Source organism: Musa acuminata, chromosome BXJ2-3, assembly GCF_036884655.1.
Source record: "Musa acuminata AAA Group cultivar baxijiao chromosome BXJ2-3, Cavendish_Baxijiao_AAA, whole genome shotgun sequence".
NCBI classification, from domain to species: domain Eukaryota; kingdom Viridiplantae; phylum Streptophyta; class Magnoliopsida; order Zingiberales; family Musaceae; genus Musa; species Musa acuminata.
In genome coordinates, this window is record NC_088340.1 from 32,305,615 (window position 1) to 32,316,926 (window position 11,312).

At 39.7% G+C, this 11,312-nt stretch overlaps 1 protein-coding gene across 9 annotated transcripts; it reads right to left on the reverse strand.

Moving 5' to 3' along the window:
* Window positions 1-116: 116 nt before the first annotated feature.
* LOC103978419 (zinc finger CCCH domain-containing protein ZFN-like) lies at window positions 117-8,390 on the reverse strand. 9 transcript variants are annotated; one of them, XR_010485246.1, is made up of 9 exons: window positions 8,039-8,388; window positions 7,340-7,539; window positions 7,098-7,255; window positions 4,485-4,547; window positions 3,927-4,046; window positions 3,448-3,744; window positions 1,657-1,974; window positions 1,013-1,350; window positions 117-253 (listed from the first exon to the last, which is right to left on the reverse strand). XR_010485246.1 is itself a non-coding variant. In XM_009394203.3 (8 exons), the coding sequence occupies exons 3-8, from the start codon at window positions 7,248-7,250 to the stop codon at window positions 1,066-1,068; spliced, it is 1,236 nt and encodes a 411-aa protein (XP_009392478.2). In that variant the 5' UTR covers window positions 7,251-7,255; window positions 7,340-7,424; window positions 8,039-8,389; the 3' UTR covers window positions 834-1,065. The 9 variants fall into 9 exon arrangements, 8 of the variants coding, with proteins under 8 accessions (XP_009392478.2, XP_009392483.2, XP_018679639.2 ...); XM_009394203.3 differs by lacking the exon at window positions 117-253 and having other exon boundaries at window positions 834-1,350; window positions 7,340-7,424; window positions 8,039-8,389; XM_009394208.3 differs by lacking the exon at window positions 117-253 and having other exon boundaries at window positions 834-1,350; window positions 3,448-3,588; window positions 8,039-8,389.
* Window positions 8,391-11,312: the final 2,922 nt, after the last annotated feature.

Genomic DNA, 11,312 nt, shown 5'->3' on the forward strand with positions numbered 1-11,312 from the left:
TTAGAGAGAGAGACACACACATACATTATAACCGTTGGATATGAGGTACGAGAAACTGCGGTTGCTTCGAGATGCACGAGATCTGTGATCGGACGGTGGCCAGGGCATGTGTGCAACTTTTTGGGTGCCATATATGAACAGGTCCTCTGCTCGACTATTTGCCCGTGTCTTGATTGGCTTTACGTGTGGGTCCGGGCGAGTTGATAAACAAGTCGTAACGGCCAGTATCGAACCAATCATGATCTGGTTTAATCTGCAAGCTTTGATATTAGCGATATTTATTATATATAATTCAAGTTAGAATTCACAGCTAATGAATATGTGAATGATTGGATATGCATATATATGACATATTAAGCATTTTCAAACTTCCAAGTGACATATAATTTCAGCTTATTCATCACACAGCATATTATTTTTCTCTAGGAAGCTGCTACCGTATGTTGTTGCAAGGTCACACATGTTTTAGTGTTTAGTTTCAGATCCAACAGAACTCTTACTGCTCTTTACAACACAAATACGAGCATCTGGGAATGGAAATTGTAGCAAGAGATATTACAAAAGGACTAACTGAGAGCAAGTCGAGAACTTAATCTATGCTCTACATGTACCTAAAAACAACATTTAGATGCCAAAGGAAAATAAAAAATAATCCACCTAGAGAGATGCCTCTAACGGAAGAAAACTAGAGAAAAGGAAAAAATATATATATCTAGCATTCAACCGCAAGATATAAAAAGAAGAAGATATTGGAGAGAAATAGAGCCACTGAGACCTATTAGAATTAAAAGAATTATTCTGTATAAGGAAAAAAATTGGAGAAGAATGCTATATCAAGAGGAAGCATATTATCATGTAATTTTAAAAAGCATTTCATAATAACATTAAGAAGCATATTTAATAGGCAATTCTTGTTTGCCACCAAATGGATGAATCTTTAGAAGAAAAAATGCATCGAAAGGACTGTACATCTCCAGCTACAGAAACTGGATGTTACAGATAATTTCCTTACCTTGGGCAGCTCAAGGGAAAAATAAACCTGTGAATACTTGAACAGGAAAATTACTATGAATCCGCCTCATCATTTTCATCAACAGAAGTAGCTCGCCTAGAGTCTGACGTTGGTGCTCGTATGGACACTCCTGAGCTACCATTGGCAGTCTCTTCTGATGGCAATGTCAAAGTAGGAGGATCTAATGATGATCCCAGTAGATGCTGAACTGTCGGGACATCAGCCATGGAGGACTCTGACAGGCCATATGTGACGGGGCCCATGGGATGATCAAACTTGCAGTTTGGGCCAAATTTGCAGATACCATATCGAGAATAAAAAACACACAAGGGCTCTCCCTGTTAAAGTTGCAAAGGTCGTTTAACATGTTAGCAGGTTCTTAAAAAAAAGAGGAATAAGATGATGTGCAAGGTTTAGCATTCATATTGAAGACCCCAAGTCTTCATATATTCTTCATATATAAAAGTAGCACTAAAATCCAAGAACTGCATTAGTGACCAAGGTAACCAGGGACTAAAAGGAAAATATTTGTGTAATATTTATTGTGCAAATCATATCTGAGTAAAGTGCAAAACTGACCCTAAACATGAATGAACTGTTGATCAAAAAGAAGAGAGAAAAAACAGATCGGGTGAATAACTTACTGGACGTAATGGAAGACCCAATGGATTTAACACACAATTAGGAGTAGGAATTAGTCTCTCCCTAGGATGATGGAACCTGCAAACAGCACCAAACTTACAATCTCCAGTCTTCATGTAGAACTGACATTCAGGTTGGCCAGGTCTCTCAGGAAATATGTTCTCCCTGGGAACTGCATACAGTCCCATAGAAACAGAACCTGGTCGATAAGAAGAAAATTTCCCTTGAGCTCCAATATTTGTCTCACCTTGTTGTGAGGGACTATAAAACTGAGCAACCCCTGCTGTTTGCTGACTTCCTGGAGATGAACCCAGCTGCCCCTGCATGATACAATGATGATCATGGTAAAGTGTTGACAGCCTAATATACCACTCTCATACAGGATGTGACAGAAAAGAATATCTAATATATATATGATTGGCAAGGAGGTTTGATATTCTGCAATAGCACACATAACAACAGTGACATCCCAAAGTAATCAGAACTAAAATTGGTGAAATATATTAGAGAAACTGTTTTCTATCATCATGAATTCCTTGTACCTCGTATTAGAGTAGTAGAATATATTTTTACAACTTGATTGCTCGACTCTAGGAAAACAGAGTATAGAGAACCAAAGATATATAGTGTCAAATGCAGTAGATGCATCAAAAGAGTGATAACTTCAGTTTGAAGAGGTTGAAATTCTCACATTCAGACCCACAAAAGATAACTTGAATTATAAAAAACAGATGACAAGTATATCCAAAAGACAAACAAATAATAACAACATCAAAATGAAAAAAATGATTGTGAACCTATAATATGCCAATCAAGTTACTCTCATCCATAACCTTCTATATAAATTCACATTTATGTAATTTCTAGGGTTTTACTAATCAAGTATTGCATCAAGCTACAGGTGGCACATGCCGGTCTAAGTTTATACCAGTGATTAGACTTTTCAGATGGAGTTACCTACAAACTAGAGGTTTTTGTTGGAACAGTAAATTTCAGTGGTCTCTGTCAAACAACACTTCTTCAAAATGCATGGATCAAATTATGGATCAAACTGACATATTGGTTTATCAACCATAGCTCTTTGAGGCTCAAGCCCTAAATGAACGGATTGGAAGAGCACTCAAGCCTAGGAGCGGCACTCACAAGAGGAGCATCTCCCTCTTATCATGTTGACAAATCCTCTAGCAGCTGGAAGTCCTGGATTAGGAAAGTGGCTTTCTTTTTGTTTTGTGTGTGTGATGGCAAGTAAACGAATAAGTATTTGGACTTCCTTTTGGTTTTTTTCTCCATGCTGATGGCATGGCTATCACACGACCACATGGCAGCTTGAATTAGAACTAGTACATCATCCAAATCTGACCTGAGATGCCACTACTAGTTGCTAATATATTGGCGGACAGCTCTTCTTGGTCAAACATTTCTTATTCAATGCTTTAAAAATAAGACTCCAGTAAAAGGAAACCCACAAATTGATACTAGTTAGCACAAGAATGACATGACAAATTGATGCCTAAAAATCTTCTGTGAACTGCATATAGTTCATACAAATAAAGAGTTGACACTGTTCAATTAAGTTTTTCTGTGTTGTTCATTCAAATACATTATCATTTCTAATTTACTTTATAGCCATGATAAATTTGGATATCGAACATCAAAATCATAATAAAATGCATGCACAATAGTGCTTAAAAGTTAGAAGTACATTCTAGATAATCAGAATAAAATCTCACGATTCTTATTCTTAAGCATTGACAAAGTCAATAGAAATAAGAAAGAAATCTGAGACAACTTACAGAGTAAGAAGTCCAACCAGGAACTTGGACCACACCCTGAGGAAGAATTAACTGAGCATAACTTGAAGAAGCTTGCCAACGAGGGCTTGAAATATATGAAGATCTTGGTAAGGTCCAGTTTGTCATCCCAGCAGGATAAGACTGCTGACCGGGGGTTGTTGGCGAATGCGCAGATGGATAAATAGAAGAACCACGTAGAGCAAGTATTGTATTAGATGGCTGTGGATGGTGATATTTACATGTACTTCCGAACTTACACTCTCCAGTTCTTATATAATATGCACATTCCTGCTCATTCTACAATTCAAAATCATAAACTATCATGCAATGTCCAATTAACTAACAAAATTCAGAGAGCTGAACAGGGGAAAAGGAGCACAAAACTGGTATATTTAGTTATTTAATCAGCTCTACCACTTGGCAATGACAAATCCAACAATACCAGAAAAAGAAACAGAAAGACCAGAGCAAGCACAAACCGGACGTAGTGGATAGCCTAAAATATTTAACTGAGCTTGTTTTGCAATTCCAGCCTTCTCCTTGGGGTGGTGAAACTTGCATGTAGATCCAAACTTGCACGTTCCTGTCTTCAAGTAATACTGAAAAAGAGTAAAATGGGTGTTACAAAGACATAAGGCCATAGCTAATAATGGCACAACAAAAGCAAGTGAAGTTGACTTTTTATTTATACAGTAGAAAGAAACAAAGAGATAAAAACAAATAATGTTTTCTTTTGTGTTTTTTTTTTTGGAAGAAAAGATTGAACCATTAATCCATCAACTTCGTCCAGTAAGAAAAACAAAGAAGTTTACAATACAAGCCTAATAAATGCTCGAGCAAAAAAGTTGTATCACAGAAGACAACAAAACAAGAAGGATAAAAAAATAATTATATAACAAAGGCACTAGGTAATGTTACCAATAACAGTTCAGTATGAATCATCAAATTTTAGCATTATCAATTCACTAATGCCACATGCATTAAAGTACACAGAGAATAAAACAAAATAGAACTCTAAGTGTGATACAAAGTCTCACCTGACATTCAGGCTGGCCGACTCTTTCAGGATACCCTCCCCTGATTCTTGCAGCTGCAATAGCCTGAAATTTAACAAAACCTAATTCAAGCCGTCAAGTATACTGGAAGTCTATTAAATAGGGGCATCCAAGAAAATGTAAAAGTGGTTTTAAATTGATAAAAACATGGTAGAAGAGACAAGTTATTAATCGAAAATATGATTTAAGTACATAAATATTCACCAAATAATCCAATTAACCTAAACATCTTAATCACGAGTATCTTGACCACATTTCCTGTTCAAAGAGAAGAGGGATGGTGGAACAAGCATATTAATGGTAAATTATTTACCAAGTCAACAAAGGATGCAGAAGAGTCTACACAAAATACCAGCACACTATGATAACAAGTGCAGAATGACAGTAGGTACTATTTCATTATTAGTTATAGTGACATACATTCTTTCTTCTCTCTATACTCTATAGCTTGCTATTAGTCCTTTTCTTCATTTCCATGATGGCAGCATTTGATGGAAGTTTAGAGTCTTTTGACTAAAATGCTGCACTAAACATTGCTTGCCAAGATCCAGAACAAATGATCCAAAATGCAAGATAAAAATTTTGGTTCTGCTATCCTGAGCTCTATCTCAAATAAGACAAAATATTAATATTTCAAAAGAAAATTTACATTCAACTCAAACAATTGCTTTTTCTCAAGAAAAATTTTCAGAGAATTGTTCAATTTAGTTCTTTGAAGATCTCAAGCAGGAACCAGATAAAAGACAGGAATTGGAGGAGAAGTATGTAAGAGAAAGCCTAACCAGAGAACTAGGATGGATAACAAATTTCGGATGTGGCTAAACTTAGTTCTGACAAATCTGGGTTGATATTAACATAACTGAAATAGGCTGAAATTGTTCAACTGTAGCAGGTTGACTTCATCTTACCATTTTGATCAAAACATAAACAGCCAGAGATTTCTTTGCTACCTACTGAAACATTTCAGATTCAGCCACAACACAATAGATGAATGACAAGTAAGAGTGTTAAACTTTGATTAGCATGTTCTCTGCTCCCTAAAGATAATACTTTATCATACAAACATCAATTACTATTAATAAGTATGAAGACAAACATGAATAAGAATTTAGACATTTGTACAAATCCATATGGCAGCAGGCAATGCTCTACATTTTCATAAAAAAATGGGTACATCAGACTTAGTTTTTGATGAATATTTTGAATGACAGTAACTGAATAATTACTTTATCTATATGCTCAGTAACCATAGTTTTACTCATTTCATAGCTTAACATCCTCAGATAATTTGATTTTTTTTTTCATATATCAAGTATTAACCCGTTATCTTTCCAGCAAAAATAATATAGTTATCCTGTCATGTATCTCTGTGTAGAGACTTGGAATCTTTATATGATCCATAAGCAGTTGTAGATTGTCAGAAGTTAGAACATAACAGAGAAAACAAAATTAAGAATTTCAAAGCATGCCATATCTTAAATTTTGTGATTCATTAGGTATGTCTCAGCATGTGCTTTTTCCCATAATTGATCTGTTCGTATGTAAACGCAAGGAAAATGGCTATAATTTTTTATTAAGACAATTCAGTTGGGAACTTGAATTGTCATGAATGGTAATGAAACCACATGTCCATGAATGACCATAAGACACTAGGATTCTAGGCCTTTTTAGGATGATGACATGCACAATCATAGAGCTTGTGATGAAAGCCTTCTTCTAGTAAGGCTGCAAGGATTAGAATATGGAAGTCCATGCACCTAGTACCTATATTTGAACTCTTATTTTAGCAAGGACATTATAGCTTAGAAAAGAATAATTATGTTAGAAACCATGTTTACTGTGTGTTTAGTCCCGCAAATGGGTCCATCCAAGTCTTAAATGTCCTGATTATTTTATAGTATCATGAAATCAAACAGCTTCTGTTGAAACATTGCCATTTAACTGACTCCTTTTTCTTCTTATTTCGGTAAACCTCCATTGAGGCAAAAATCTGCTAACACATCCAAAGAGGGAAGTGTCTGATCTCCAAAGTGGAAAAATAAAAAATAAAAAGCAGGCAACAAAGTTCAGGAGCTAGGTGGATTAAAAAAAACTGATCCATTTTCTCAAAACTAACAAAAAAAAAAAAAAAAGCAAGAATGCACTTAAGTTGAAGTTGTCAATGAAATTTTCCCAAAGATGTATTTATTTACCAAATCAATCTCAAGCAATGAGAAGGACAGAGAACTATGATGTATTTATTAAATAATTCATTGCACCTATGTCTACTACAAAGGGCAGCCGAAAGCAAAGGATGGTAGGTTCAAAATGGTAACTAAACCATGCATGCTAAACCAAACAGTATGCCTAAATTTAAACAACTAACTCCTAAGCAACAGAAAAAGTTCCTAGTCACACAACTTAAAACAGATTTTCTGATCAGAACAAAGAAAAACAGAAGCAAACTCACTTGTCTGACTCTGCAGTGCAAGCCTATCTAGAAAATTGATATTATGCTTGGCACAAAAAAAAAGAGATTGAAAAGGAAGAATGGACAATATTCTGATATCAGATTGTAGAGTTCAACGGATGTAATGTCACAGGCATTCTCATTACCAACATCCTATTCTGAGGATGATTAAATTTGCAGGTCATCCCGAATCTACAGAGGCCAGTCCTGATGTAATAAGCACAGTCTGGTTCTCCTGGCCGTTCAGGGTAAGGTCCAGATTCCACGGGGTCCCTTCCTCTCATATTCGTTTTCCACATTGCTTCTGCCACATTATAAAAAGTACACAGCTTTTAGATTGCTCTCCTATGCTTCATAGCAGCTTACCCGATAATTAAAAATTGCTTACATTTACGAAGCTGCATAATGGAGAAGCGGTAAGAGAAAGAAGAACAGAGCAGAGATCGTTATAACTGCCGCAATAGGACATTTGCCTGTCGATAAAGCAAAACCTAAACTGAGAAAGAATGTTCCAGAGATGCCATAGATACACTCGGCACTTCCAACATTCACCACTAGACTGGATCCCACGCCATGGCCAAGCAAAACCTATATGGTTTGGAGTTCCAAAAGCTAGTTGTGACATAAGTCATGGATTGAGTGATCGAATCACCAGAATAAAGCAAGAGCAGAATAATAAATGACAAATGCCAAATAGATGTCAGAATGACCCTATCACATTAATGTAGACCCATAGTGCCCAAATACCAAAAACTACATAGTAGAAGGCAGATCAGAAGCAGCATAAATCATCAAATGGTAAGAGCAAGCTCCATCAAATAGAGCAACCTATCAATAATAAACTTTCCGAGCAATTGAAATCATAAGAGATATGATTCGAAACCTTAAAAATCGTCTCATTTCGGCAATTTTTCATGCAAGAACCGGAAATTCCAAAGGAAGTGCAAGAAACACAGAGGATCAAGCCGAGAGCTCCACATCCACGATCAAAATCCCAACTATGTCACCCTTCCATATGAACTACTCCGAAGTACGACAACTCGCAGCATTGCTACAGGTTCCAGGATCGAAGAAACCCTAATCCGACCTTCATTAAGCCCCGTCGCGACGACGTTGGCGCTTCAGTGACGGCCCTGGCAGAGCCGCGTAGCTGCGTCCCGGCACTCACGTACTACATCCCTTCCCCGCCATCACCGAGCGCTCGCCGACGGAGCTCCCATTCCCGCCGACGACCCACCTCAGACTCCAGCACCTGCGATCACACAAGAGGCTAAGGACGGGACGGAGGAGCGGAGAACAAAGGCGACGGGAAGGGGTAGCGTTCGATAGGACGAAGAGGAGTAGAAGCGGAAGCGCTCTCCTCTCCACAAATGAAGAGAGGAAATAGCAACCAGCCATCCGATTCCTCCTCTCTCTTTTCACCCTACCGCGAGATCGATCGATCCAGCGTGCGAGCTGACGAACCCGCGAAGTAAACCGAACGATAACCGACGCCGCCTCCCTCGCAGCTCCATCCATTGCATGCCCCATCCAACCGTCTAAACTTACCCACGTAAACCATCGGACGCATGTCGACACCACTGCGAACGGAGCTACATGCGAGAAATATCGTGGTAATAATTAAACACGTCGATTAGTTGTATATAATCCGGCCGTAAAGTAAGCTTTGCACGCTAATTATAATACTCACGAGACTATTTCGTGAAACCACTTTAAAGTGACTCGCGGCGTACGAACGTTGGTCGCCTGCTGATCCCGTCCATCCGATGTAATCAAACTGACGGTTGGATGGGACCGAAGAGAAGAAGGGAGCCGTGCTTAAGCGTGGTCCGCGGGGGACGGGAACACACGGGGGGGCAAGTGGGTCGGTGGCGACCGTGGGCGAGATAACCGGTTAAAGAACACGGGAGGGGTGACCGGTGACCGGTCCGAAGCGCCATTCGTCGGTGACGCCCCTCCCCGTGCGGGAAAACGCACGTGTAATCTGGTGCTGCTCGCCGTTCAATTTGATCTTGATCCATATGGACGATCCGAAAGACTGCGCATACAGGAGTAATCGTGCGGGAAGATGCACGGAAGAGGCGGTCATTTAAAGATGTCCTGGGAAGGAGAGTGGGACCCGCGGAAAGCTAGGGGATTCGAAAGAACGGGTGAGGACACGCCACGTGTGGGATTCGGATACGGTTTCGTCAGTGGACCTCTCGCTCGCTCGATCTCCGCTCTTTTTTTACTGGGGGGCCGTACGCGCACCTGGAGAAGTCACCACCAGCGCGCACCGCCCCTCGTAAATGCGGGGGAAACGAGGGATGGGTCCCATGGGCGCATATTCCTGCGGGAGAAGGTGCGCAGGAGGGTGGTGGCCCACGGTCTCTGTTGGACTTTCGGGGTGTACGTACCGGTCCCCCGGCGGGATTCTTGATGCGTGATCTTTTTCGGGCTGGGGTTCGGATACGCTCCGTGGCTCGGGCCCTAAGGGTGAGGGAATCGCGTCGGGTGAAGAAACGGGGACGTGAAGCGTGCGTTTGGACTTTTGGGAATGCGGGCCCAACCGACGTCATGCGTTCTTCGTTTTGTTCCGGGCACCAAACGTTTCTCCCCAACGTCATACCCTCTCGGACCTTGCCCGTACCTTTCTCAGACAACATCTACTTCGAGCCCCGCGGGTAGGTTTGCGGGAGAAGGTCCTCGGTGTATGTATCCGCAGTCTTCGGAATGGCCGTTCAACACAAGTTCAACTCATCAGAATTGATGTTGACTACCGGGAATGCCTTCACGTCCAAATCATAGTACGTCTTCTTCCCTCGTGCGAGACAAATATTTATTGATGATAGTTTTCTTATTCGAAAGCACTTGAATTATTCAATAAGAACTCGATAGGAAATATTTTCGCACAAACCAGAGGTCGAGTCAACGTGGAGCCGATGTGGAACATGATCCGATATCTATTTGACGCAGAAGAAAATTGATCTGGCGATCAATGCCCCTCTGTCCGATTCCATGTCGCATAGGATTGTATGGGTTAGGGGCATGTCTCGAGCTCGGACGGATCGACCCGTGCCACAAGGGAGCGTACAGGTCGATCATCAACACGATAGTATCACGGTAGGTATTGGTGGTCATTATCAACCATTATACTCCCCGATCATCTTTACAGGTATAAATACTGATTTCTTATTCCGGGAGGAGGAATTGAAAATAATATATCTATACTCACTAACTTAATCATCAGAGGGCTCGAGTCATGAACCTTTCCTAGCATTGGCTTATTTTGCAAGATCCCGACGTAGACCAAACATCCCTTGGCTCCACCTTGGGATGCCCTCGAAGGTTCGATCGTAGCCCCGAAAGCCGACCTCCATAGTCCAATCTTGCTTCCCCATCCTTTTTCCCCTCGGTAAATCACTTCAACGATCTTGCACTTTCGGGATAAGACCAAATCGTATCAATTCTCGGATCACGACATAAAGGTATATAACAGAACTACATATGTATTACTGTAATCTTTGGCTTAAATAATTTTGTATCAGATCGATAGTATCAAAATCTATTTATTATTAGGCATGGTAAGTAATGGATAGAGTTATAATTGCATTATGAAGCTATATCATATCGTGACTTCATCGAGTGTTATATTTTAACCCAGAACAAAACCTCAATTCTTTACGTTAGAAAAATTATAGAACTCTAGTTTAGACCCACGTTTAATGTTTGCAAATACTTGAAATTGTCTATAAAATATCTTGTGCATACAATTATAAATCCGAATTTAAGTATTCTAAGTTATATTATTTCATGCTTGTCAATTTTTTTAAAGAAAAAAAAATTCTTTCGATATTAATAATAGAGATGTCTTAATAGAGATATCGAAAGAGGCAACAAAAGAAGGGATCTAGCATCGATGTAGGTAGCTAGTGCATCAGGTAAATATTTGAGTTTTAAGAGTGTAAGTTTAGGAAATAGAATAGTGTTATTACCTTGATATTGTTGACCGGGGGTTGACACAACTTGATTCTATTCGAAAGGTGTAAGCTCATCCCGATGGCTCGTGTAACGGTGTGATAGTCGATTGGAATTGGGGAAGGTCTAACCGAAGTGATCTCGAGGTGGTCCTTGTATGTCCAAGGTGGATTCCAAGTCGGGCCAAGGTGATCAGGGCCTCCTTGGGGTTCTAGAGATGAACTAAGAAATGTCTTGGCTCCCTTTGGGATCTTACACAAACGGTTAGTATTAAGGGAAGTTTTTAACCCGATCCCTCTAATAGTAAAGTTCATAGGTGTGGGGGGGTATGAACAGTAGAATTTTTCTTCTCCCTCCATTGTAGTCATAGGGATTGACTTTTATACTTGGGCATTTGACGAGAG

Coding starts and splice junctions, on each gene's coding strand:
- LOC103978419 (XM_009394204.3), bottom strand. CDS start 7,250: ATGTGGAAAACGAATATGAGAGGAAGGGACCCCGTGGAATCTGGACCT. Junction 4,548..7,097: donor ATCCTCAGAATAGGATGTTG/GTAATGAGAATG, acceptor GTTAAATTTCAG/GCTATTGCAGCTGCAAGAAT. Junction 4,047..4,484: donor TCGGCCAGCCTGAATGTCAG/GTGAGACTTTGT, acceptor ACTCTTTTTCAG/TATTACTTGAAGACAGGAAC.